Source organism: Platichthys flesus, chromosome 20, assembly GCF_949316205.1.
Source record: "Platichthys flesus chromosome 20, fPlaFle2.1, whole genome shotgun sequence".
NCBI classification, from domain to species: domain Eukaryota; kingdom Metazoa; phylum Chordata; class Actinopteri; order Pleuronectiformes; family Pleuronectidae; genus Platichthys; species Platichthys flesus.
In genome coordinates, this window is record NC_084964.1 from 18862381 (window position 1) to 18890046 (window position 27666).

General features: G+C 44.2%; 3 protein-coding genes and 1 non-coding gene across 6 annotated transcripts; 2 read left to right on the top strand and 2 right to left on the bottom strand.

Annotated features, from left to right (window-relative positions):
- Positions 1-94: 94 nt before the first annotated feature.
- LOC133931658 (dickkopf-related protein 3-like) lies at positions 95-11703 on the bottom strand. 2 transcript variants are annotated; one of them, XM_062378588.1, is made up of 5 exons: positions 11582-11703; positions 1300-1520; positions 895-1069; positions 588-789; positions 95-324 (listed from the first exon to the last, which is right to left on the bottom strand). In XM_062378588.1, exons 2-5 carry the CDS (start codon positions 1444-1446, stop codon positions 264-266), a joined length of 585 nt encoding a protein of 194 aa, XP_062234572.1. In that variant the 5' UTR covers positions 1447-1520; positions 11582-11703; the 3' UTR covers positions 95-263. The 2 variants fall into 2 exon arrangements, with proteins under 2 accessions (XP_062234572.1, XP_062234573.1); XM_062378589.1 differs by lacking the exons at positions 95-324; positions 11582-11703 and having other exon boundaries at positions 584-789; positions 1300-2042.
- On the top strand, positions 6940-17518 carry LOC133931656 (plexin domain-containing protein 1-like). Of its 2 annotated transcripts, none has more exons than XM_062378586.1 (13): positions 6940-7443; positions 11599-11765; positions 13655-13798; positions 13872-13941; positions 14650-14772; positions 14866-14984; positions 15102-15201; positions 15840-15935; positions 16024-16105; positions 16187-16247; positions 16342-16465; positions 16573-16733; positions 16815-17518. In XM_062378586.1, the coding sequence occupies exons 1-13, from the start codon at positions 7368-7370 to the stop codon at positions 16938-16940; spliced, it is 1449 nt and encodes a 482-aa protein (XP_062234570.1). In that variant the 5' UTR covers positions 6940-7367; the 3' UTR covers positions 16941-17518. The 2 variants fall into 2 exon arrangements, with proteins under 2 accessions (XP_062234570.1, XP_062234571.1); XM_062378587.1 differs by having other exon boundaries at positions 13658-13798.
- Positions 17519-18616: 1098 nt separating this feature from the next.
- trnac-gca (transfer RNA cysteine (anticodon GCA)) lies at positions 18617-18688 on the bottom strand. The gene has a single exon. It is a non-coding gene; the product is annotated as a tRNA-Cys (tRNA).
- A 3309-nt stretch (positions 18689-21997) lies between these two features.
- LOC133931511 (LIM and SH3 domain protein 1-like) lies at positions 21998-27586 on the top strand. The gene is made up of 7 exons (XM_062378409.1): positions 21998-22159; positions 23131-23225; positions 24274-24358; positions 25533-25640; positions 26569-26638; positions 26734-26816; positions 26935-27586. Exons 1-7 carry the CDS (start codon positions 22091-22093, stop codon positions 27106-27108), a joined length of 684 nt encoding a protein of 227 aa, XP_062234393.1. The 5' UTR covers positions 21998-22090; the 3' UTR covers positions 27109-27586.
- Positions 27587-27666: the final 80 nt, after the last annotated feature.

The window sequence follows — 27666 nt, forward strand, 5'->3', positions numbered from 1 at the left end:
GGAAGTTGTGAAAAACAAATTGCAGAGTAACAGTTTTTTTTTATTTTAAAAGAGATCTTTTTATTCTTTAAAGATGAACAGATAAACTCACAGATCACTAAATGCACGAGGAGGTCGATGAGGCTTTGTTGAGCTCTGCTACAGTAGTGCTTTAGGCAGAATTAGCAAAATTGCTCCAAAAACATATTAGGTAACATATACATTTCTTTATATACAATCATATTCAACATATGTACATAATAAATAACTTGATGAGGCCGGTCTCAGGTTTTGGGAACTTGACAGGTCCAGCTGGTTCGCTCTGGCTGGTAAATAAAATCCCTCCTGAAAGACAACGGGTCGAGGTTAAGAAAATCAAACAGTTATCACAAGCTGCACTGTGAGGATTCATGTTAAAGCTTGTTTAACAGTTGCACATGTGAATAAATGCTGAATAGTGCTGATAAATGTTAGAGTTTTCTGTGCATGTCCATCTTAGAAGTTGTTCTTTTCCAGATGAGACATGTTGGACGGATGTTTCAGGGCCTGGTTTACATTTAAAGAAGTCTGAGTGTGGCTGCAGGAAGCGGTTTGTTTGCGGTACTCACTCTCTCCTGTGTGGAGCACTGTTGTCCCGGCACAGCAGCCCCTCATCACACGGACAGATCTGGTTGATGCTGAACGCCAGGCCGCCGTCCGGCACGTAGCAGCTCTCTCCACGAATCAGACGCCTCTTGCACACCTGCTCCCCGTGGTGTCGGGCGCAACACATGGACGCCCCGCAGTCCCTGTCCACTTTACATCTGGCACCTGGACGCAGCAAAAACACAGTTATTGTAGGTCAGATTTTAAATTCCATATAAAGTTTTTATTTGTAGATTTGTATTTAAACCCTGTTGCTTGGTGCTCTCTTACCTTCCTGTCCGTTGGGAATGCTGCGGTGACACTTGCCGAACATGCAGCTGAGGCCCCGGACACACTGAGCGTCCCGGCGACAGTAGTGGCTCTCTCCTCGCAGGGGGACGCACAGACCGAAGTGGCGGTCGCAGGAAAAGCCCCGCCCACACGTCCTGTCGTGGTCGCACAGAACCTGGAGAGAAGAGGGAGATGAAGTGAATCTTTATGAAGATGTTCAATCGTGGCCGGAAGTTTAAAAGCTCCTGCACATGGGTAAAAACTGTCTTTAAGATATTTGATGTTAACTCAAATGTTATACTCTTAAGAAGAATTCATCTCTTCTCTGAGGCTTGAATAAAGATTTGATTAGGTTAAAAGAAACTTCATGAAGTTCATATACATGCACAGTATCTGGTATCTTACCATGGTTGGTTTGGAGATGTGAGATCCTTCTCTGAGTGTTCCATCTTTGGGGGAGCTCTGAGGCATGTTGAGCATCCAGGCCCAAATACGAGCCTCGGACCAGGAGACGCACAGAACCAGAACCAGCATCCACAGATTCCCCGACATGTCCAACACCCGCGGAAAAAATAAATGGAGCAAGAGGAAGAGAAACCAGAAAAACACCTCAAGACACTGTGATTCTAAGAGAAAAGGAAAAATCAAGTCACTGGTCTGTGACTCAACGGTCGAGGAAAATCCCAGAGTCAAAACCTCCAGTGAGTGTGTAGAGAGTGGAGTGGAGGGATCCGTGCAGCGGCTGTGCTGACTCCTGCTCCAGCCCGACTTTTATTGGTCCCCCACAGCCCCCCCACCGGGCTTGTTTGTCCAAGCACCAGGGTAGGAGGAGACAATTAGTTGTTAATGGATTAACTAAATTGCCCAGGTTACCCCCCGCAGCCAGAGGACAGTGGCGAAGTGACCAGTCGTGGAGCTGGGAGAAAGGGAGCGAGGGGAGCTGGGCCCGGGAGGGGACGGACGGACGTGACGGACACACAATGGAGCCGAGACAAGCGCCACCTCCGCGTGGTTATCTACGCCAGACAAACAAATGAGGAGGACAAAAGCTGGCAAATGCGTGACATGGTTCGCTGCTCCCTGACTGACAGGTAAAGCCACTGTGGAACCCGGGCCCCCAAACACTGAGCAAACACTCCTGGCCCCGACCTCCACTGCCCCGCTGGCCCCGACCCTATCCCACTCCAGACCCCCTGCTGAGAACAATTTGCAGAAGTGCACCCAGTAGACGACCCCATGATCTCATTAAATGTGATTACCATCAGCCATTAGTTCTCAGGGGGAGGGGGGGGGGGGGGACGAGTTGCTCCAGGGGAACAACAAGATTTTGTTTTTTCATTTTCCAGAATCTCTCTTCTTGCCTGAAAGAAATCAGATAATAATTCAGTCATGTTTTCAGATTCTAGATTCTGCCTCGAGTGAAAAAACAGGACAAAGAAAAAGTGAAACGACGGTTTAGCTCATTTTTGATATTTAAAAACAACTCAGGACGGCTGGTTAGAGTTTGAAGGTTAACGCACTTTACTGATCCTGAGAGGAGATTTTACAGGATTTTATTCTTGAAAGATATCGTGGGGACAATAGTTTACTGTTATACTGGTATACTTGACACTGGTTTCTAGAGAAGCACAGAAGACACACATGGTTAACATCCTCAGCTCCTTCCACTCACTTCTAAACAAGACTGTGTCACTTCTTCAGTTAAGAGAGTTGATCAAATGCTTTTATTCTTGAGTCTAAGAGCAGGAGCATCTATATAGTTTTTCTTACTCTGAGATTCTTTAATAATACGAGTCCTGGTGTGGGGGGTGTCAGTGAGAGACGAGTGTAACTTGGTTTATTTGGCAGTAAACAGAGGTCGAGTAGAACCGTCCTTATGGCACAACAGGGATGTTTATGCAGCATGGAAACATGGCTGTCTTCTAGAAAGTATGTTTCTATACAACTGATTAGTATAGTGAAAACAAATGTAATCAACGTCTGGATTTTGTTCCCAGTTTAAACCCCAGAAGTTCTCTTTTCCTGGGATGGAAGCTCTGGGAGGACGAAGCTCAGGACTCTCAGGAGATCTGCACCGTGTGCAACCAGCTGCTCTCTCGACACCGACCGACAGAAAAGCTTAAACGTTAGCATTCACTGTTTCATTTACATTCAGGCCGAGATGCCGGGGTTAATTGTGGGTAATTTACATGTTGTCAGCGGCAGACAGTGCAGATCGGTTACGCAGATATTGGCGGCTCTGCACCTATCTCAGCTCCAGGTAGTTAAGTCCTTATCAAAACAGGCTAACACAGACTAATGACGTAATTGGCGGTCAATTAGTAGCACAATAGCAGCAACCGGCTCAATTAGCAATATGTAAACACACGTCGCATCGCAATTATGCAACCGAGGAGCTGCGGACATTAATTATTCAGATTCTTGTGTATTGAGGTTTTTTCGTGATACCGTTGGGAACACGTTCAACTTTTAAAATACAACGTCCAAAGTCTAAGTTCCGTGGATTTCTCACACAGAACTGGTTCTGATTAGAGGCTGCGTTTACTATTTTCTACTTCAGGCTTTATATTCACGATTTAAAGCCCCAAACATGTTATTTCTAATGCATTTGTTTCTCTCTAACTTAGGTTCTGTATCTCTTCTACTCATTTTGGTCGTATAATTTGGAGTTGCCTGAAGAACCACATGTAAGAACCCAACCCAAGTTATTTTTTTGCTGTCCTCCGAATAAAAACAGAAAATATAAGTTGATAAAAACCCAGAACTCTGAGAAGTCAAGTTTTGTTTATGAAACAAATTCAAAACAAAGAATTGGTGACGGCGTTGTGCAATAAAAGAAAAAAAACAGGAAGTCAGGTTAATAAAAAAATGACAAAATATTTGAATGCCAAAAAAAACTAGTTTGTGTCATAAAGTTTTATGAGACTCATGATCATTCGTCAGATTTGACACATTTGGCAACATGGCCTTTTTTTATTACTCAAATCTCTTACAGATGAATTCTCTATTTCCTCCAGACTGTTTTTAAAACCTAAAAACTCCTCCTCAAGCTCCGCCTCCCAGCCTCTTCCCTTATCACGTCGCCCTAACGCGTACTACTTGTTCTACGTCCGTACTTACAGCAACATATCCCCCCCCCCCCCCCCCCCCCCGTCTGTTGACCCAGTGCCAGCAGCAGATAACGGTCTCCAACAGCCCTCAACACGCTCACCCAGTGTTAATGACTCTGCTAATGACGTCCGTAATGAATGTGCTGTCACAATCAACATTGCTGGGGTGGGTCTTACAATTATGGAGGGACGGCAACAATGGGCCGGGTGATGTGTGGTCATTGTAATGGACCTTGACCCCCCACAGGGCGAGGTGAATGGTGGAGGGCACGAGGAGTCTGCTGTTCCAGCTCCACAACAACATGTTCGGGGCAGGAGTGGACAGAAGACGGGCCACAGAGGGGAAGTGTCTTCAGGGACTTCAGGGACTGAGGTTAACGTCTTGTGAGGTTACGTTTTCATTGCGGTTTGTTTTTTGTTAGGTTTTTAACTGTCACACACTCTCAGTTCTCTAAACGACTTCCTAAATTCCCATTATTACGATGTTGCAAAGCCGGAAACAGCTTCTCTTGGTTATTTCATCATCATCACACAGAGTCCATCCGAGCTGTGCTGCCTTCGCCCACTCATCTGGAACGATGCAGGAACCAGTGGCGGTTCTAGAGTCTAATGGGGCCCCAGGCAAAACCTCCAAGGGGGCCCAGGGTTTCGTCTACATTATATTATAAATAAAAACACATTAATAAATCATTTTCAATTCAAACCTTGAGAATGACACAGACCTGTAGCTCAGATGGGAAAGACAAGGGGCCCCAATAGGGAGGTTTCCTTCGGAGATGTCATTGGGAATACTTCATTGGCTGTTAAAGAGAGGGGGGGGGGGGAGGGGGTAAAGGTTGTCGGCCCTCAGGGGCCCCCCCCTCTGCCTGTTCACAAGCTGCGCCTCTGGCAATAACATCGACTTTACTCATGAGTTATTCCTAAACTTCACCGATGTGAACCAGTAACCAAGTTAATGGCACCACCACAGTTTGGTTATCTTCGGTCTCTGTAAACTGGTCATTGCTGCTTCTGTTATTGTTCATTTAAAAATGTTATTTTCTTTTTTAAATGCTGTAAAATGTCATAGTTTCTAAACCAGAACACACTGGGAACCAAAGTGGTGATTTTCACCTAAACGTCTTGATTGGGATTCATTTAACGAGGCCAAACACTCTGAAGAAAACCTTTACGTGTAATGGTTTGTCTGGTTTCCAGTAACGGTAATAAGCCTTTTGAGTCACAACCAACTTCACATCTGTCCTTTGTACTTATTTAGACTCAGTGGTGATTATGCTGCAAAAAAACAAATTCCTGTAAAGGACATCAAATTAGCTAATTCCTTTGGGTCAAAACAATATAAAAAAAAGGAGGAAATAAATTCACTTATCTAATCTTTTAAAATAACCTCAAATAAAAAGCAGTGTTCTACTTTGGCGTGAGATGTTTGAACTGTATTTCTGGTAAGGTCGACATGATGTTCTGTTTCCACTCTTACAGAAGAGTGTGACTCGCTCTGTAATGGGAAACAGCCTGAGTTGTCTTTGTGCCAGGGCAAAGAAAACAAAACCAGAAAAGGAAAACAAGAAAGGGACAAGACCCCCATTTGGAGCAAGGGTCACTGGTGGCCAGTAGTCGGGAACCGGGACATTTCCAGTTGGTATGATTGTTTTAATTACAACAAAACTCTGCAACTATTCAGGGATTAAAGGATTAACCATCCAGAGGCATCGTTCACCTTCAACCTCTTATTACACAATTTTAACAACTATTTTCATTTTCACTAAAAGTCGATACAACACAAACTAGATCTGAAGTCATTGATTATGGGTTGAACATAAAGATGGACGACATGACAGCTGCAGAACATGTTATTTCACTATATCAAAATGGAACGGTCATGATTAACAGCTGAGACTCATTTGGAATCCGTCCTCTGATCGACAGCTGCAGACTCTCGCTCCAGATAGAAGAAACATGTCGGCATTCAGATCTGGATATTTTGGCTTCATATCTGTACATTGGGAGGAAGTGGAGTGTCATGCACCTTTATTTACAGTCTGTGGTGACGCTCATACTTCATGGACAGTGATGGTATGTGCTGAGTGCACATGTGAGCACATCTGTCCAGAGAAGAAGACACAGAAGGACTTCAGGAGCCAGACTCTGTTCTTATTACACTTATAACCTCCTGGTTATTAATGTGAATAAATCACATCTAATAAACATCGTGAAAACAAACATTTCAACATGTCTTCCCAATTATTGTTACTTCCAAGGGTACAGATACTAAAATCCTCTTTAATCATGATCATTACAGCTTGTTTCAAAGATCAAGTCCAGAAACATCCAGTCAGCTTTTGACTTCAGGCCACAGCTGAGTCAGGAGGAGATTCTGAGATTTGGCAAAGAAAAAAACCAGTAAATGTTCTTTTTAATGAACCTCTCCCATCACATCAACTGGGAGGAAGTTATTTGGAAGAACTTTATCATCCCACTGGATCCATAAAAACCAGCTGAGCTCCTCCACATATAAGTCATTGTGTTCTAGCACAACAAACATGATCTAATTTTAGGATGAATCATAAGTCAGAGTGTGTGTTGTGCACTGGTCGTTCATCTGGAGGGTCAGTGTGAGTTGAAATGAATCATATTCATCTCCACAACATCATCCTCAAGGACAACACAACCAAAACAAAGAAACAAACACACACGTTGCATTAATCTGTGTAAAGTTCCCCCAAAAACAAACCTCGGGTGAATCTCTCCTCAACATGACAACGTTTAACCATCACCTTTGTTTTGGTTCAACAAGCTTCCACATGGGGGAGACACGCTCCTCCCAACTCCTACTCAGCCTCTTCTGGGTTTGAAAGAAAGAAAAAACAAAAAAAATGGAAGAAACACATAAATATTTCCTCTTTGGGGAAGTCGTACAAAAACTTGGGAGAGAGAGAGAGAGAAACAGAAAAACAAAGGAAAGGGGAAGAAGGAGCTGCACGGAGGGACGGAGGAGGGAGTGAGGAGTTACTTCAAGGAGACACGGAGCAATGAAAACATAACTGTTGGCTCTGCGACACCCCAGCTGTGTGTCAGCTCTCTTCCCACCGTGGACCCGTCAGCCCACAAGTCGCTCTGAGGGCCAAACCAGGACGGACGGCCGAGGGGAGAGGACGGAGAAGGAGCAGCAAACCTTGGCTGAGGTGAGGAGAAAGCAGTCGTGTGAGGAGAGAGCAGAGGCGACCGATAGACGGGGGAGAGTGGAGGAGTGAGGGGCCCCTGTTATTCCAGCAAAGAGCGAGGAGGTGAAGGAGGAGAAGACGACAGAGAAGAAGAAGAAGAAGAAGAGAGGAGAGAATACAGAGGGAGACGAGTCGGCTGGACATGGGGCTCTGTGCTGTTCTCCTCATCTGTCTCTCCCAGGCTGAGCTGGGGAGAGCGTGGGCTCAAGAGCACGAAGGTAGGAAGCAAACACACACACACACACAGGTGCTGGCATGTTCTCTAACATCAGCAGGGTTTGGATGCGTTTCAATTCGCAACTGCTGCACAGAGAAGCTCGTTGAAGGTGAAGAGGAAATCTGACCTGGATTCTTCCTTCGCCACAAACTCTGGAAACAGACGCAGCTGAAATGTTTCTTAAGGCACCTTTTCTTTTTTTTTTGTGCGCTCAAATGTGTGTGTGTGTGTGTGTAGTTTAACAGGTCCCCTGACATTTCTCTCTGTCAGTCGCAGGAAGCAGATGAAATGTTGTGTGCAGGTCTGGAAATTCTTAGTGTGCCATTTCATAACCTCTGTTTTTCAGATTTTTTTAGAGAGAAATCATGTGTCTGGTGTTCGTTTGGAAAACAACGAGCATGTGATGGGAAACCCCGGGTTCGGAGCAAATAAGTGGTTGAGGTTATAGAGGATTTCATTCCAGCAAACTAAATGACAGCAGCAGTTGAGTCTTGGCTTTTAAGTTTAGTTTAAGTTTGTCTCTTAAATCCTTTTTGTGCATCTCCATCACCAGCATCCTCTGTGTGTGTGTGTGTGTGTGCATGCATGTATTTTTATTCTCCTTGGAGATGCCTTATTTTTAGCCAGCCCCCGTTCCTCCTCCTCCTCCTCCTCCTCCTCTGACAATCAGTGGTGCTCCAGTTTCTGTGGTCCCAGTTCCTCTGATCAGGGGCCCCGCTCTGCAGAGGACAACCCGACACACTGCGCACGGGCTGGAGACTCACAACCCCACCAACGTAACACATCTTAAAGTAAAAGCAAAATGCGCGTTCACAACGAAAACACACTAAAGTCAGCGATTTAGTTCCAGCTGTCATACCCACACCTGAACATCAGGGGCGCTGTTTTTTGGAACAACCCTGCACTAAGTAGGTGTTTGAAGGGACTTCAGGGGCCCCAGGCAAAAGGGACCTGGGGGCCCCTGCAGAAACCAATCATACCAAATCATATCATTCCAATATTGAAACTAGAAAAGCACTCAGCTCATACAGTCCACCTAAATTCCATCAAGCTGCACTAACTTTCACACACTCAGCTAAACTCCCCTGGTTCTCTTCATCCAGATCCATGATTCATTCCGTGGGAAATTTGTGAAAACGTCTCCCACTAAAGGATTACTACCCCCCCCCCCCCCCCCCCCCGATTTGGATCTGCAGCCACAATTGAACATGTTCGTTCCTGACGCATGACACAACCTTCCATCACGTTTAGGTTTTGCATAACGCCTCCAGAAAAGCTTAGATGAAAACAGAGCTAATAACTGGCAGAGGAATTGATTTGACCAAAAGACTATAAATATGGCAACACTAAAGCCAGACATGTCCGCTGCACTAAAAATGGAAAACCAGTTCCAAATGTTCACGGAAAAAAAACAATTCCGTGACAGCTCATCACTTAAATCAAACAATTTATAAACTCTGAATTTGATTGTTGTCCATTATTTATCTTATCGGCCCGGCTGCCAGTGATTGTGATTGTGTGTTATGGTTACTGCTGATCCTCGGAGTGGAAGGTGCCAAATCACTTCCTCCCACGCCGCGAGCACCGGTCTGGTTTCAACACAGATCACCAAAAGGAAACCAGTGCATTGAGCTGCAGTGATACACAAACCAGTGGCCTTGCAGAGTGATTAGTGCTCCGGCAGTGATTCTCCTGCCAGCAGACTGCAGGTGCTTCGCTCAGACCTGCTCTGCTCTTCATCCAGCTCGACTTCACAGGGTCGGACTGTGCATCTTGAGATGTCATCACTTCTTTGACCCAGTTGTGTTTAGATGGCACACGATGCTTCTCTCTCTTTATCCGTCTGAAGCACAGATGTTGGGCCTTCCGCTCTCTGTCCGCTGGGCCTGTGGATAATTCTTTGTTCCTTCCAGAGACTAAGTGAACGCGGTCATTGCCCTCCACATCTCCCCGTCCTTGCCTGAGCCTCAAAGGGCTGTAAGCTTCAGAAGTTGTCTGATCAACGACAGAAGAGTGAAAACTCATTAATGCACGAACAGAGAAGCCTTCGTTTCAAGCGATGTCGAGAGGGAGAGAGAGTGTTTCTGACATCAACAAGTGGCGGAGGAGGCAGAAGCAAAACAACCTCCCAAGTCTCCACACAAGGTTTCATCACCACTGTTGTATTTTCTTCCCCCCCCCCCGATGTCCGTTTCTTCTGTTTTGTCCATGATCGTAAACTTTCAGAGAACGTGCACGAAAAACTGAGAGAACGAACGCGATGTACGAACAGAAAGAATCGGTCTGTTTACCCGATGTTGAGCATAAACGAGACAATAACACACCGACGATAAACAGTTTGACTTTTACTGGGGATACTAAAACCAGGAATGGAAGGTCACAGAGCAACTTGCAAAAGAAACCGAGAGCAAGAGATCACAGGGGAAACCAGTGCGTGGGAGACGGTTGATGGGATGAACACAATCGGTGGATCCACAGCTCACTGTACACGGCTCAAGATGCTGTGTCCTAGTTTGATTCCCAGCAGGTGGTTGCTGCAATGCAGAGACATCCGAGGGGGGGCACATACAACCCCTCTGCCATGAAGGTGTCACGGTTTACATGCAAGTGTCAAACCTGCAGGATTAGAGGTGTCATCCACACACCTGGATTAAATATGAAGGATTAAACAGCAGGAAATTGGCCGATGCACCAAAGCAAATTGACTCCACACAGGAGGGCAACAGGAGGATTCTAAAATTAGATGACAGTCAGAATCATTTCCATGCATTTTACTCCCATATAGGAAAAGGCCCGACAGCGTGTGCTTATGATGGATCACATCTGTCGCTGGCGTTTGATTTCTCAGGCCCAGTTTCAAAGTCCCACAGGTTTCACATTCACATGTGTCTGCCAGACACGAGGCTCCTGAGGTCAGCTCAACTCCAGTGCTTACGTAAAGCCCCCTCGTGAACTCTCCGTAGCCCCATTTTGTTGGAGGTCCATCAAGGGCCCACATGCAGATAGTTAAGAGATGTTCCAGGAAAGAAAACAAGTTCGACACTCACAAAGTTTGACAATCTGAAAGTTCGGAGAGGGAGTTGAATTCACTGGACTAAACTAAACTCCTCAGCTGCTTTCAGAATGCAAATGTCCGAGTCAGATGCTCCTGACATTTTCCAAAACACTTTATCTTCCACTTTATCTTCCAGGCCCAGTAAAGTGTCCTTACGAGTGTTGAGGACATCTCAACACAAACAATACAAATAACTCAGGATGAAGACGCTAACAAGGATGTCAAGTTGGAAAGATAACGTCAGTGTCTATGTGTAAACAAAAACACATGATCACCTCAGCAGAACTTCTTGTCCTGCCTCCTGCTTTTCCTGTTGTTGTGACCTGGACCGCCTCCTCCCTGAATTCTTCATATGTGAAACTGAACTCTCTGGACATCTTCCAGAGTCTGAAAACAGCCGTTAAGAACGGATGAATTGTCTCCAATCAGCCACCTCCTCCTCCTCCTCCTCCTCATCTTCATCTCTTCCCCCTGATGTTTGACGCCTCCTCAGCTGTTTTGTGATGAAGATGCTGCCAATCTGACCCGATTAAAGGCCTCTTGTTCAGAAGCTCAGGAAATAGCTTCCAGTGCAGCGTAATCAAACAAGAGCCCTGATTAGATCCATCTCCCCTGAATGGGAATTAAACCTCTCTCGGTTTCTCGGCTCTATTTTTCTCCAACATCAGAAAAATCCCTTTCATTCAGTCTGAGTTGTCGAATTGTTGAGAGCATAGAAGAGACTACATTTTGATTAAGATGATAAAAGCAAAGGAAATGATTGTTTTTGGCCAATAAATGGTCTCACACACAAACCCTGGTGAAACTATAACTTTCTACATCTTGTTTCTGAGGGTGGCATGGGGGGGGGGGGGGGGGGGGGCAGTGATCTGCTGCTATAACCACCTCAGTACATCTGGTTTCAGGCTCCACAGATTTTAGTGAATGCATTAAGATTATAATTGAAAACAACTCAAAATGAGGAAACGAAAGAAAAGGGATTCATGGTTTCTGCATACTTTGGTCAAATGTTCTCACCACATTTCTTAAAATAATAACTAACTGGTGTCATTTCCCTCTTGGGGGGGCGAGTGTTGACACTGACCTGAGGCCTTCTTCCAGATGCAGCGACTCCTCTGCGGACAGATGTGGATCCGTCCGGGTTTCACTCAGCCCGGTGGGAGCAGCCGACCTCCCACAGACACAGAGCGGCCCGCAGAGCGCCGGCTGGAAGCGGAGGAGAAGGAGTTGATATCAGCCCTCTGCCCGTCAACATGACGCGGATCTTGGTGAGATCCAAACAACTGACACCTTCACTTCCACACTTCCCTTCAGCTACATCAACACAACCACGTTTTCATTTTAAAAACTCCGGGGCTGCGTTTTAGTCTGAACAGAACGATAGATGTTTGGAAACGACCCTCATAACCACTCTGGTCTTTTTAGGTCATGAAATGCTCCACGTGATTCGTCAGACTCCAATCACATGACCCCTTATAGAAGAAAACCACTGGAATCAGTCTCGGCTTCCAGTGTAGAACGCATCATGCCTAATCCACCACTAGCAAGTGCTGCTGAGCTGATGTCTTTCCTAACAGCTGTTAAATTCTGTATTTTACAACGATACAAAAGTTTACATTTGCAGGAGACAAACTTCTATTTAACTTTATCGGTTTGTCGGAGCAATTCCCATGAACAGCGGCACGTGCATGCCAGGCGTACGTGTGGGGTCGTGGATGAAAACTGATAAATGGCCAAAACACTTGTGTGGACAGTGATCATTTGAAAACTCTGTTGTGTAACTGTATCTTAATCAGATTTGTAAACTTGTAAAAACTGGGAGAAAAACTTGAGTTTGAATGAGGATCAATAGTTGTAGACATCACCTTTTAGAACTGTGTGTGTCTGTATATGTGTGTGTGATTGATTGAGTGCCTCTGATAACGTCTGACTTGTCTCTCTCTTGAATCAGTCTCAGTAAAATTCAACCCAAATAAATCACGTTGTACTTTTTTTCCCTTTCTTTATACAAATTAAAATAGAAAACAGACGACAGCCTCCCGCTGCCAACTTACAGTGTTTGCTTGAGCCCAGCAGTGCGTTAGCATGTGCACAGGCGTGTGCTTGTGGATGACTCACTTGGACAAGATCGCAAGCAGCCCTGTGGGTGGGGTGGAGTGGGGGTGGGGGGTGGGGGTAGTCTGATCCCAGTCTGATCCCAGTTTCCGAGATCCTCCATCTCTCCTCCACTGGGAATCTCTTCAATAAATCAGTCAGCCGAGAGGAAGAAGTACTTGATTGTTCTCATCTCCTCACCTAGAGATCCCCCCCCCCCCAACCACCACCACCACCCACTTCTGGAGGAAACACAGCAGCAGCGATGGGAGAGGAAAGTGGGTCACGTTCTGTATGTGGAGCAGCCAGAGAGAGCGCTGCATTTAACTGCTCCACTTTCCGAGGCTAAACCCCAGAACCATTGCTCTCTGTCACCCTGAACTGTGGCATACATTAATAACACCATCAAGACGGGAAGTGTGTTCAAAGACACAGGCCCCTGGTTGTCTAGAGTTATTTACAATGTGTAAACAGCTCCCCCAGGTGGACAAATACGGACATAGATGTGGGACTAAAGTCCTCCTATGTCCCAGTGCAGTGGTTCCCAGTGTAGGCTCCTCTCGTGACCTCTTTTGATTGGTTGTCAGGTTTCCACCACCCAGACATGAAGCCTAAATATCCCCGATACAAAAGCTGCCATCTTGCTTATTTGAAGATCGACCAATCACAAGTCGGTTCCATTTGTCAATCATGCTGTTTCACCACGTTCTTACAGCATCGAAAAACTAATTGGAAATAAACTCACTGGAAGAATTGGCATTTGAAAGAACATCATTGAGATAAAGACATAAATGGCATATTTTGACTTTTTAGTTTAGTCCGTGTCCATTTTACTAACATGGAGGAGGCCGGGTGTGTGACCTCGATATGTTCAAGGTTCATTTCTAGATATTAATTTCACTTTGAATCTCAAATTGCGATTAGATATTTGCTATGTTGTGGAATCCATGATCCTTTCTGCAATGTAAAGGAAAACGACTGATGAATGAATCCTAACCACGTCACCATGACACGGTTACTTCTGAAAACTTTACTTCCATGACGCGTGGCCTCTTTCTGTCAGCAGGACTCCCACAGGTACTACAGATGGCAGAGCTTTGGTCCAACAGACACACGCACTGAGGAGCTGTGGGTGAACATGAATGCCTTGCACCCGAGCCAAGTCAGAATCCACGGCATTCTGTCCAACGCGCACCGCCAGGCAGCGGTGAGAGGAGCTCGCACTCGCTCGTCCCCGTCTGATTGAACCATGTGTCTGATGCTCTCTCTCTTTCCCACAGAGGGTGGCGCTGTCCTTCGATTTCCCCTTTTACGGACACAGCTTGAGACAAGTCATCGTAGCGACCGGCGGTGAGTCTGACTTCACATCACTCGATATCCCAGCAGCTCTCAGAACAGGAGACTCAACCTCCACCCATGCACTGAAGAACCCTTTGTCCTCCTCAGGGGAAACATGCAGGTGTACCAGACCATAATATATCTCATTACATGTAAATGCCTTCATCTTTACTTTCTGATGATGATAATGGCTGTGAGTGTCCGACATTCTTTTAATAGTGAGACGATGAGTTGGTTGTTGATTCAATGTCATTCCTTCAGTTCCACAAAATGGTTTTGCCAATTATTGGGGATATAAACTTTTTTTTTTTCAGTGATGTTTGTGTCTTTTTAGCTGTTAGTCAACACGTGTAAAGTCACAACCAGCTCATCACAAACACTGAGGGATTGTGTGAATGAAACTATTTTAAATATGAATGTACCGGCCGAGCATCTTCATCTTCATCATCTTTTCACTCGTAATTTGATGCAAGTCTAACAAGAACAGCAAGTTCCATTCAAAAGTTACCAGGACAGACATGATTAAAAAGCCTCAGATGCACCAAAGAAACAAAAACTCTTGATTTACAAGAGATAAAAGTTGTAGCCCACAATGGTAGTTGTTTTCTTCATTTTGCTGAGTCATCCTCTGCATGGACCTCCCTGCACAGTGATTAGGAAGGAGTGAGTGAATGAGTGAAACCAGACACAACCATGCTATGCCTGTGTCTCTGTCCCCAGGGTTCATCTTCATGGGGGAGGTCACTCACCGAATGCTCACCGCCACGCAGTACGTCGCCCCCCTCATGGCCAACTTTGACCCCAGCTTCTCCAAAAACTCCACCGTGAGATACTTGGACAACGGTAAATAGAAACCAGCGCTCCGCGATGAGGCCTGCGGGACATGGGAGCTGCTGGAGACGTGTTTGACCGGCCTCTGTGTCTCGCTCTGCTCAGGTAATCTGTTTGTGGTGCAGTGGGACAAGGTGCGGCTAAAAGATCGAGAGGCCGAAGGGGCGTTCACCTTCCAGGCAGCCCTCCACCGGAACGGCACCATCGCCTTCAACTACAGGGATGTAAGTTTCGAACCGTTTCCATCATTCATTTATGCACTTTTCTGTGCAGGGATGAGAACCAATGCCCTGCTCACAGTTCGAGTTAATCCCACTGATAAAGCTCTTCTTCTTCTTCAGATCCCCATACCAGTGGAGCAAATCAACTCCACCGAGCATCCGGTGAAGGTGGGACTTTCTGATGCTTTCATGGCATCACCCTCCTCCACACAGCCTTCAGGTCAGCTCTGCAAAAATTGTCAGATTTCAAACTAACTTAAAAACCGTCTTCTTTAAATGATGCATCCTTATTCTTGATATTGTGACACATCAGCACTTCTCAGTTGTTTTACTTGTTCAGAAATGCCTCAGGTTATTTATGTTATGTTGACATTATGTAGTTTGTCCACTAGAGAGCGCTGCGTTTATTTCTCACCTGTTAAATAATGCCTCCTACATATCGAACTCTCTGATGTCCAGATATTAAATATTATAAAAGAATATAAAAAGGTGTCTGTTATAACAGATATATAATTGAACTATAAATAGGAGAAATGAGTCCATGAACAAACACCTAAAAAAAGTCAGTGGTTCTGTCACTTTTTCCAAAATGAGAGTTTGACATGACGCCCAATTCGTACTTATATATTCAGAATGGAAAGACATGTGTGATTCCCTGGTACGTCCTTCCCCTGAACAACAAAGTAGAGCTGTCACTCACCACATATTTTCCATCATGTCACATCATATGAAGTTTTAGTCTGTTCTTCTCTCAGGATTTTATTCTCTTATATGGATGATTCATGCTGTAAAAAGCAGAGAAGCCTTTTAAAAACACAGAGCTTGGTTACACACTCACATTGTACATTCGTGTTGAAGAGCCGGAGCAGTACACCATCTACGAGTATCACCGTGTGGAGATCAACACCACGAGCCTCGTGAACGGATCTGCCTTCGAGTTCACTCCTCTACCCAGCAAGTATTCTTACAAACTGACCTTTGCATGACGCCCGACGCCTCATGCTTCATCCCTCTGACTCCTCCGTGTGTCCCCTTCCTCCAGCTTGTCTTCAGCACACTTCCTGCGACCTCTGCCTAACGTCCAACTTGACAAGCGGCTGCGGCTGGTGCAACACACTCCAACGGTAAGAGGAGATTCAAGACACATATGTGTTGCAGCGACGCCCCGGACAGCTCATCTCATTTATGTTCCCGCTGGGTTTCAGATGTTCCGACAGTATCGACCGGCACAGACAAGAGTGGTTCGATTATAACTGCCCCGAGCAGGTGAGAAACACTCCCCCTGTCCACAGCAGAGAAATGAGGATGGTTTTGAATTGTTTGGAGGTTTTCTGAGTCATTCCTTTGGGTTTTCACTCAGGCTAAAGGCTCATGTGAGGACTACAACCCGATTCTACCCGAGGGATCGATGAGCTCCTTCAACCACACCTCCTCTGGTCCAACACCTTCTTCAGCACCGCTCGAGGACCAGCCGGTCACTAGTGGTGAGTTCTACTGGAGCTACAACTTAGAGGAAAACACAGAGTCGTAAAACAATTCATAACCTACATCCCTAATTTAAATTAAAAATCTCTGCTTTCCTTTCTTTCAGATCTACAGACACATCCTCCGAAGCCTAATGGGATAACAGAGAACACAGCCATCATAGCAGGCGTAGTGGCTGCCCTGGTTCTGCTTGTAGCGTTGACCCTACTGGCCGTCTACTACATCAACACGCACCCCACAGCTGCTCCACCCTTCTACCTCATGCAGGTGAAACAAAGACACCACACACACACCACAGTTCCATTTGTTTGTGTCTGGTCTTTATCGACTGCTCTCTGACGTTTGTAGCGACGCACCAACAACTACTGGCCCTCCATGAAGTTCCACAACCAGGGCTGCGACTCCAGCTACGCCGAGGTCGAGCTCGGGGGTCACGAAAAGGACGGTTTCATCGAAGCGGAGCAGTGCATCTAAGGGTCCTGGACGTGCACAACAGGGTCGGAGGAAGGACACCATCTTGAAGACGGTAACGTGACTACAACGAGGATGAATGTGGACGATCAGACAGCCGGACGGTGTTCACTAACTGCTGTCGCAGCTCGTTCTCTGTGTATCTAGCTCTCTGCCCATCACACACGGAGCAGAGGCCATATCATCCAAGTGTTGGAGGGTCCAAAGTCAACGGTACAGAAATGATGAGATGCAAATGTGTAACTGTACAAAACCCACGGATCCGAGGGGATGTCAGGGAATCGAACTAGCCTTCATACTGCAAACCAGTGTTCAGCTCAACCTAACTCTGTGTCTTTGTTTTTGTTTTTTTGTTTTCATGAAACTTCTACGTGAGCAATGATTGGTTCATAAAATGTTATATCTTTGTGGACTACAACAGATATTTAGCAATATAACTGATAGCGACTATAACGATCATCTTGAACTTCTCTGGAGGAATGTGGATTGTTGTGGATGAATTTTAGAGGCGTCGAGTTGTGAGAGTTTATCGTTGAACCTTTTCTGTTTAAATGTCTTCTAATAAAAGCTGGTGATGAGTGTTGAACTAAATCTCTTGAGAACAAATGGTGCAGATCAACTTTCACAATTATCTAAATCAAAAGTTGGATTTTAGTTTATTAAAACTGAATTAGCTGAAGAAACAATAATTCCATTAAAAGAAAATTCTACCGCTATTATAACAACTGTTCATTTATTTGTTCAAGTTTCCCAAATGGGACAAATGTATGAGAGTAAAAATGCTAAATTTACTGTCCGAAATCCAGCAATGTTTTATTTTAGACACATTCAGGTTCATATGCATCGACAAATGTAACTTTAAATATAATATTATAATATATTTTAAGTGTTCGGTTACTTCAAGACCAGAGAAGTCTGAGTTAGATAAATTACGAGTTATACATCCTCACTACATTTGTACAATACATCATCATTACATAAGTTTATATTGTATTCAAAGAAAATGTTATAGAGATAATCATTAATATCATTAATTGCTCAGATCGACATGACACAAAGTCATTCACTATGAGGGACTGATGATTTACAGGTCATGCTAATCACTGCCACATGATGGAGCCATGAGAACACAACAAACACACAATGATCCATGAAGAAATGCTGACCCACAAATCAAACAACCCACAACCAACGCACACATGTAAATATAGTGAATTCAGCTTTGTAGCTAGCAAACCCCTGTAGGAGCTGGTTAGCTAAAGCTGAAATGGCTGCTATGGCACAGCTTCATATTGACAAACATACCTGTTAGCTTCCAGGTATGAATATGAAATATGAACCAAGCTTTCTGACACTGCAGCAATTAGCTCGCAATTAGCTCAACTGGTGCTAGCATACAAACAAGCAAGACTCCAAATGACACCACAACATAAAGTGTGTTTAAGTGTAACTCACAGTTTCACGTGGGCACATAAACAAGGAAGTGGAGGCAGTGTCACGTGTTTACAGGCCCGCGTTTCAGCAGGTGTGAAACAGGTGGAACAAACCATTCTTCAGGCGGTGGGAAGAGTCGATTCACCGTACGCAGGGGTGAGGTGAGGACGTGAAAACGACCGGTGAGGTCATAAGAAAACAAATCGAAGGGTAAAACGTCAAAATGGCGGATTTGTGTCAAAATGAGGGGGCACCCGGATTTGAACCGGGGACCTCTTGATCTGCAGTCAAATGCTCTACCACTGAGCTATACCCCCACTGAAGGAAACCACGTCGTGTTTGATTTATATATCCTTAAAACTCCACATTCTGTTCTTTGTATGTATTTATGACGCATGTGCACACGAGTAAAGTCCGTGGACACATGTTGACATGTAAAGTCCATGTTCTGCGTCATATCACAGCTGCTGAGGTGGTTGAAGTTCCCCCAGGTGTCCTGCAGAGGGCGCCAGATAAACACAAGTCACTGCACAAGTCGTTGTTTTGACAGACTCGTCTATTTGTGTCCTTTTTTGTTTACATGTTGATGTTTACATGTTTACAATCCATCAATCTGGTCCTATGATGTGTTTCATTCACTTTCATGTTTCACCGGTTTCTTCTGTCTCCTTTTAAGGTCATTGCTGCTTAATGCATTTAAGACGCCTTCAGGTGCTGCACAAAAAAAACGTAATTCAAAAGTTTAAAGTAGGATAGGTAAATACAACCTGGCAGCTAATAACATTTGTCTCTGATATTGTTGCAATGAAATAAATAATCAATTTCGAGATTTTAAAAGAATGAAATACTTCGTTTTTTGTATCTTTTTTTGTTTTATTTGTGAAGAACTGTAAACAAAGTGCTTTATAGATTGAGATCATTAGGGCTCGAGCACTGACAGTGGGAGGCCCTATTGAAATTGTAATGATTATTATTATTATTCAGGCAAATGAATTGGCTTTTTGAGGGCTATAATTGTCATGTTTTCTATGGAGCAGCCATTTTTCCACACTCTAGCACCGACATCAAACAAATACTTGTTACTCAAAAGCTATAATTATATTATTTATGTTCTATTTAATTGTTGTTATATGTGTTACTTTTTCATGCACCAACAGAAATTGTTAGGTATGTGTAACCTTTTTAAGTCTGTTTTTTTTTATGCTGATTAAGTTTGAATGTAAAAGTATTCCTTTATATGAACTGAAGTGACTATATATGATATAATCTGTTTGACTAAACGTGTAGTTCTGCTTTTATACTATTTTTATTTCCTGTAGAAATCACATGCGTTACAGTCCAGGTCACATGACAACTACATTTTGTCACAGTTATGAAATAGTTCAAAGCCAATTTGCTCTTCAAAGCTTCATAGGCAAACTTTGAAGCTTGAAGCTTTAAAGCTCTGAAGCTTTGAAGCTGAGTGGAGTTGAGGAACAGATCAAAGCCAAATAACTCCTTTATAAGGAGCCACGTCTCTGAGTGGAGCCACCGTCAGGTCAAGAGCAAGTCAACAAGAGACACACGAGATACATCTCACCTGTGACTTCCATTCACCGCCACTGATGACACCGACAGAAGACAGCAGCTTCGCAAGAGATCACTCTTCAAACCCTTTGGACAACTTGGTCCCACTGCAGCACCTGTTGATCAACATGCAGAGGATCATCATCACAATATACATGACCCAGGGTCAAGAGTGCAGCAGCAGCAGTACTCTGCAGGACCCCAGCCAAACCCTCCTGGATTTGAAGATGGAGAAGCAGAAGCTGGAGGCTGAATACTCCGCCCAGAAGGAGCTGGTGGCTGAATTCATTGCCCTGCTGGAGCTGGATGATATCAACTTCGCCCTTAATCAGGTGATGGAGCAAAGCCCCCATCTTAGGAAGCTGGTGGAGGGAACCTCCCCTCTGAGGGAGGAGGTGGGTGAATTCTACGCCCTGACGGAGCCGAAGGTCCAAATCATCTTCATCCTGAGGGAGATGATGGCTAAATTCACTGCCCTGAAGGAGCTGCTGTATCAAAAACCCCATCTGAGGAAGCTGGTGGAGGAAATACGCCGTCTGAGGGAGCTGGAGGATTACTCCAACCTGATGGAACTGAAAGCTGAATTGACCCGCCTGAAGGAGTCTGCAAAGGTCAGAAAAGAGGAGCTGGAGAAGGAGCTCTGTGAGATAAACATGAGGATTGCATTAAAGGAGGAAGAGCTGGTGCAGACAGAGGAAGTCAAAGTTGAGCAGAAGGAGGAGACTAAGCAGGAGAGGAAGGAGAAACAGGAAACAAAGAAGATGGAGAGGAAAGAAATGAAGAAGATAGAGAAGGAAAAGAAAGCGATAGAAAAGAAGGAGAAACAGGAAACAAAGAAGATGGAGAAGATGGAGAGGAGAGAAATGAAGAGGATAGAGAAGGAAAAGAAAGAGATAGAAAAGAAGGAGAAACCGGAAACAAAGAAGATGGAGAAGATGGAGAGGAAAGAAATGAAGAAGATTGAGAAGGACAAGAAAGAGCTAAAAGGAACGACAAGGGGGAAATGGTTCAGTTTTCTCTTCAAAGTTTCCATCTGACTTTCAATCATCCCATCCCTCCTCAATTACTCTGGTGGAGTAAAAGAGAGGATCTGCACAAACAGATTTGTCGTAGGAGGAGGAGGAGAACTCGTTCACCGACCTGTCAACCATCACATCCCTTACCCCCCCCCCGCCCTTCCCTCCCTCCCTTTCTTTCCCTCTACTCAAGACTGACTTTCATTACAGAATAAATTATTGATTAAATAACAACGATTTTTCATTGAGATGAAGGTTTGATCTTTTATTACAGAAGATGGTTGGTAAACAATCTAAATTATGAAACATCAACATTTATATGTAAAAAATACTCAATACCTGTATATTATTTATACAGATGTTTATTATTTGAACTGAGAGACACTCGTTCTCCACAGCTGCACTTTCCACAGATTTAATTCTATTATCTTAAGACAACTAATGGATCATATATTTACTGAACTCAGGTATATTGACTTTGTTTTCCTGCTCTCGTTATAACTATTATTGTTATTATCATTATTATGAGGACCAATATGGATTTTTAGAGGAAGGTGACACTATCTTAGCAATAAATCCTTAGATGTCGTTATCAAATCGCTATGACACAGACATGTAATCGAGGCTTGATATTCTACAGTTTGACCATAAATAACTCTGAATAAACATAACCCAGTATATTTTGAATTGAGATTTTAACGCAATTGCCTTAAATAAGGTTTTTATAAGATAATGTGTATTGCATGACAGTAAACTAGTCCTAAAGTGTCAGTGAGTACGAATGATAATAGGAGAAAATATACTGGAATCTGGATTATTGAAAATCTAAGTGACAACGTACAGTTTTATATGTGAGTTACACAAATCCTGAATGAAACCACCACTTCAGTCGTATGATATTTACCCTATTTCCTTCCCAAATGTACGCCTGTTTGATCATTCGCCACAGTGAACGTTCCTAAATCCGATGCTCTCTTTGGGACCCTGAAGGCGTCGTGACTCCTCCTCGTCCTCTGGATATGAATTGAATCGCCTGAGGACCCTTCGTGTCCGCGCATCACTTCCCTCCCGATAACTTTTTATTTCCCAGCTGCCTCGGGGGGTCTTTTCTTTCAGTGGTGCGACTATATTCCCATCATGAATCCGCCCTGTGGAAGATGCAACAAACCAGTTTACCCCACAGAGAAAATCAACTGCCTTGACAAGGTAAGCTGACTAAAGTCCAAATTAAACTAATGTCTGCAAAAGATTTATTCTGTTATATTGCTGTTATAATTTTAGTAAAACTCAGTTATGTTCTTATAAGTTCTGAAATTCTCACATAAGACAATACACCTTTTTTAAAATGTTTACTAATAAAAACTCTAAAATAAACTCAGTGCTAAGAGATGGAAGCTTCTTTCTCCTGTTTTATGTTTACTTGGATTTTAGGATCTTTTTTGTAAAAGCTTTTATCTTATCCTAACCAAACATGTTGCACTCATTCACATAGTTAAACCATATCCTCTGTGTTTATATAAATTTATATAAATCCAGTCTGACTATATTCTTATTCTTGTGCAAATGTGAAATACACGACTCATGAGAAGAGAAGCCACATCCGGTGAACGCTGACCAAAAACCTCTGATTGTTAAAATAGGATACTGAAACTGTATGTGTGTGTGTGCGTGTGTGTGTGTGTGTGTGTGTCAGTATGAGCTTGTATAGATGTTCTTAGATCTGATTAAATGTGTCTTTAACAAATAAACACACTCAGTTATTTACACAGTTTGGAGCAAAGAACATTTTCTCCATAAACAGCAAAACACCTCTCACTTCTAAATATGAAAACATTTTGGAGTTTGGATGAAGACATTTTTAATATATTTGCACTTTTTCGTGGCTTGACTATTTTTCAGACAATTTCAACAATTAAATAATGTAAAAATACATCTATCTACGGGGCCGATGGCGGTATCACAGAGCAGAAACTGTCCCGATTGGCTCTGGCTCATGTGGCGGCTGAATGAGACCACAGCTGGGTCTCAGGGATTTTCCCACCATGTCTCTGCAACACTGAAGTCCTGCCAACTTTTTCTAAGTACACGAATTCAAACCATCAACCACGAGAATCGAGAGTTTAACCTACGCCTGCCTCACTTATTAAACATTGCTCACTTTGTCTTCCTCTCTCCAGTACTGGCACAAAGGCTGTTTCAGCTGTGAGGTGTGCAAGATGGCCCTGAGCATGAACAACTATAAGGGATTCGAGAAGAAGCCTTACTGCACTATGTGAGTGTTGACACCGCTCTGAGCATCTGAGTATTAAAATCAATAAACTCCAGAGACAACAGGAGAATGTACGACAGCAGCAGCACAAGTTGTCGTTGTTTGTTGTCAGGTTTTGGTCACGACACATGCAGACATTAGTTTCTGGGCAGTGGAAGCTGGACGTGATGGAAAAGAGGAAGTGTGAACAGACGGACTCAAACATGTGATGCCACAAGTCCTCAGTGTGACCTGAGACCTTTGTCCAGCTTCGGAAAGCGTCCCTGTCCTGGCAGATATTCATAAATGTTCACTTTTGTGCGTTTTTATTTCGTTCTCATTGACAAATCATTTCTAATCCAGATATTAAATCAACAAAAAGGCCAAAAAATCTGCAGCATGAGCAATGTATTAATTCATTTCCTCACCAGCATCAGTTCTCCAGACATCTTCATCTTTGTCTTCCTCAGCCTATGGCATCGCTTTGAGATATATATATTTTTCTATTATAAACGTCTTCAACCCTGCGGGAGACCCCCTGCTGAGTTCCCACATCGACTCCCACAGAAAAGTCCAGAACATTGTGTTGAACTCTCCGGAGATCAGAGCAGGTCTGAGAGCAGCTTGAGAGTCACAGCTTCCACTGCCACAATCAGCTGCAGCGAGTTGAGGAGTGAAGCTGAACCGTGGATCAGTTAAAAGACTCAGAAGTTATTAAAACCCAGAGTTTATCTCCAATATTCGGCAGGAAACGTTTAAAATATGAAGAATTCTGCAGAGTTTGGTTGATTTGTTACAGCTGCAGCTCTTCTGATTTAGGAAGCAGAGGATCATGGGTAATATCCGCTGTTTAGTTGTGTTTCAAGAGATCGGACCACATCACTCAGACACATATCACATCATCACATGTGGCTGCAGGGGGCGCTGCTGCTCAGTAGAAGTTGCATAGTGTTGCTTTAAATCCACCGACCGGTAGTGATGTAGAGGCTGATTAAAAATCAACATGAATGTGTTTGTAAAAATTGGAGACATTGAATTAAAACGTGTCCTCTGTCCTTCTCTTTGGTTTCAGGCATTACCCCAAAACCTCCTTCACTATAGTGGCCGACACCCCCGAGAACCTGCGTCTGAAACAGCAGAGCATGCTCAACAGCCAGGTGAGACCCGGACCCCCGGCCCGTCCCCGTGTCCTCTCGCTGGGAGACTTGTCCCTCATCTGGTTGCATCATGGCGAGTCTTTGTGTCTTCTGCTCTCACTCAGCTCTCAATCCGTCCCCCGGCAGGAAGTCAGGACACAGCTCCTGGCTCGGTGCTCGGGACAATTGGATTCGTTTAATTAAATCAAATGAGACTTTTCAGTAAAATAGAAATAGGGTCAATGTTACGGCTTCGTGTTGGTGTGAAGATATGAGACGGACATCAAAGTTTCATCTGAGCTATGATGTGTTTTAAGTGTTGAATAGAAATAAAACCTAGATTCTCTGGTGTCTCTGGTGTGGCAGCGGCTCAGCTCGGCCTCCCTGGCTGCCTCCCCTGCTCTTACACTCTAATCTCCTCGCACCGTTCAGGCCAACGACTTCACCTGATCGAGAGGATAAGTCCCTGAAGTCACGCACACATTAAACAGATTCCTCCGGAGGCCGAGCTTCTCTTTCCCCTCGTTGTGTTTCTATCTTTTACTAGAGGGAAAGGGCTGGAGGACGTTTGGCTAACAGGGAGCTAACGTCTCACATCTCACCACGTGATGAGCTCGACACCTTGTGTAGCGATGGACGGAGACACACAACACAAAATAACACAAACCAAGAAACTCTGAAAATAGAGAAAGAGTTGTGTAATCCATTCTGGGTTAAAACCATTTGAAACCACAGTGTTACATAACTTTGTTGTTATGCTACATGACTGTAAGAACATCATGATCACATTTACACCAAAAGCTGCCCCCCCCCTCTCTCTCTCATCCAACCGACCCCAGTTCACTGTTTATAACCATAAAAGTCTCGGCAGTCGAGCTCCCTCACTGAGACGACATATTCCTCATAGCAAGAACATGACTCACGTGTGTGTGTGTGTGTGTGTGTGTGTCTGTGTGTGGGTGTGTGTGGGTGGGTGTGGGTGGGTGTCTCAGGTTTACCTTCAAATAAACAATTTAGACTTGTGTAATGTTGCCAAGTAAACAGTAAACCATGAATGCAGCGTTTAACTCCATGTTTTTTTAAATTAGGATTAAAAAGCATTGGATTAATTAAATAGAACAAATAAAATCTAGACCAAAAGAAGAATTTCTGTACGATAACATTGTTTTTAATACGTTTTGATTTTAATCTGCAGGCTCTGTACAAGGAGGACTTTGAGAAGAGCAAAGGGAAAGGGTTCAGCGTGGTGGTGGACACTCCGGAGATGCAGAGGTTGAAGAAGACACAAGACCAGATCAGTAACGTAAGTGAGTGCAGGAGACGTCTCTGCAGGAGTCGAGGGTTCGAGTCCCGACGAGGACGAGACCCGAGCAGAGAGGACAAACCTCCGTGGACGAGGGGATCCGACCCTGCAGAGACACACAGGCACATTTCAGACATTTCTCCTCGTCCTCTGAGGAGCAGCTGCCCTATATGGTCAAGGTCTCTCCACTGTAGAGACACACACACACACACACACACACACATAGACACACTCATGCACACACACACACACACAGAAACAACTTTCCCCCCTTTTCTCTCATGTGAGCAGCCGTTGCAGAAAGGAATGACGGCAATAAGCTGCATGTCCAAAGGGCAAAACTTCTTTTTCCACTGGTTGCATCTTTCCTTCCATCTTCATTACTTTCGTTCTCATTGTCTTTCTGACCTTCCCCCCCCCCCCCCCACAACCCTCCTCCCTTTTTTATATTTTTTAAATTTGTCTGTTTTTCCCACTTTGTCAGTTTGCTCCTCTCGAGGTCGACTGAGGACGCGAGGGGCTGCTCCTTGTTTTCCTCTTCCTTCTCCTGAGAGCTGCCAGCTCTCTGTTCACTTTACAGAGGTCGGGTCAACCCGCCTGTCGCCCCCTGGTGGATTCACTGCAGGCTGCACAAACACAGATTTACTGGAAAAGTGAAGGAGCCGGTTGATTATTATATTTATTATTATCAGATGATCCCATTACGGAGCCAACGCACAATCTTAATTTACAGACACAAGTACAGAGAAAACCCTCACACACACACACAAACAGAGACAGACACACACACCATCTCTCAGCACCTCCTAACATGGTGAGCTTCTTCTCACAGGGGCAGAACTTCATGGTCAGCTGTTAAACCTTGTGAGTATTGTGCCCTCGTGTGGATTCAATGTGTGTTGCTCTCTCTGTGTGTGTCTGTGTGTAGATAAAGTACCATGAAGACTTTGAGAAGAGCAAAGTTCGAAGTGACGCACCCCCTCCTGAGAACAGACAAGGTGACGCACAACCTTACACATTTTAACACACTCCCCAAAGCCATGTTGTATATTTATACTAGTGTGTGTGTGTTTGTGTGTGTGTGTGTGTATAGACGATGAGGGTCAACCATCCAACCCTGAAAGATTCATGCAGCCAGCAGTGTCCCCTGCTGCTGTAGCACCACCTTGTGGCAGGGTAAGGCTGATGCATAAACAAACACTAAACAGCCATAAGTATGTGGACACCATGACATTACACATTCAGTGTAATAAAGACTTAAAAGTCATGTGTGTGTCTGTGTGTCTCCACTCAGAAGCGTTACCAGGCCCTGTACAGCTACACAGCAGCAGAAGCAGATGAGGTCTCTCTCCTGGAGGGAGATGTGATCGCAGACGTGGAGCAGATAGACGAGGGATGGATGTTCGGGTGCAACCAGCGCACGGGGCAGCGAGGACTCCTCCCCGCCAATTACGTCCGACCCGTGTGAGACTCAGAGATCCAGCCCCTTCTCTAAAAATCACCTTTTACAAATTCTCTTTAAAAAATGGCCCCGTTCTGCTTTAACTTTTTTCTGCAAACATGTTATCGGTTCTCAGATGAAATTACACTTTAGAGAAACAATGAACAGTTGAAGTGAATGTCTTTGTGATAGAAAACTACAAAACAGGAAGTAGGAGCGGAACAAATGGTACAAATTTGCATGATTAATAAAAAAAAAATTATACTTCCCAGATGTTGAATTTCTCTCTCAGGTAATATTTACCTATTTTTTTTCCATGTCCTTCAACAGTGAAGTGCAGCTTTAGCTTTGAACAAACAAAACGGATAAAGTCAAATTGTTAAATCAGTGAAACATCCGGTTCATCTGCTTTTCAAACCCTCAAAACAGAAACTCATTTACTGTACGATTGAATCATTAAAGCTGATTTGATTTAATAAAAAGTGGAATATTTAAACCTTTCAAACAGATTTTTGTACATTCAGATTATTATTTTCCTTCCTGCTTTGGCTCTACATCATGTGACCTTGTGGAAATAAACCCAAA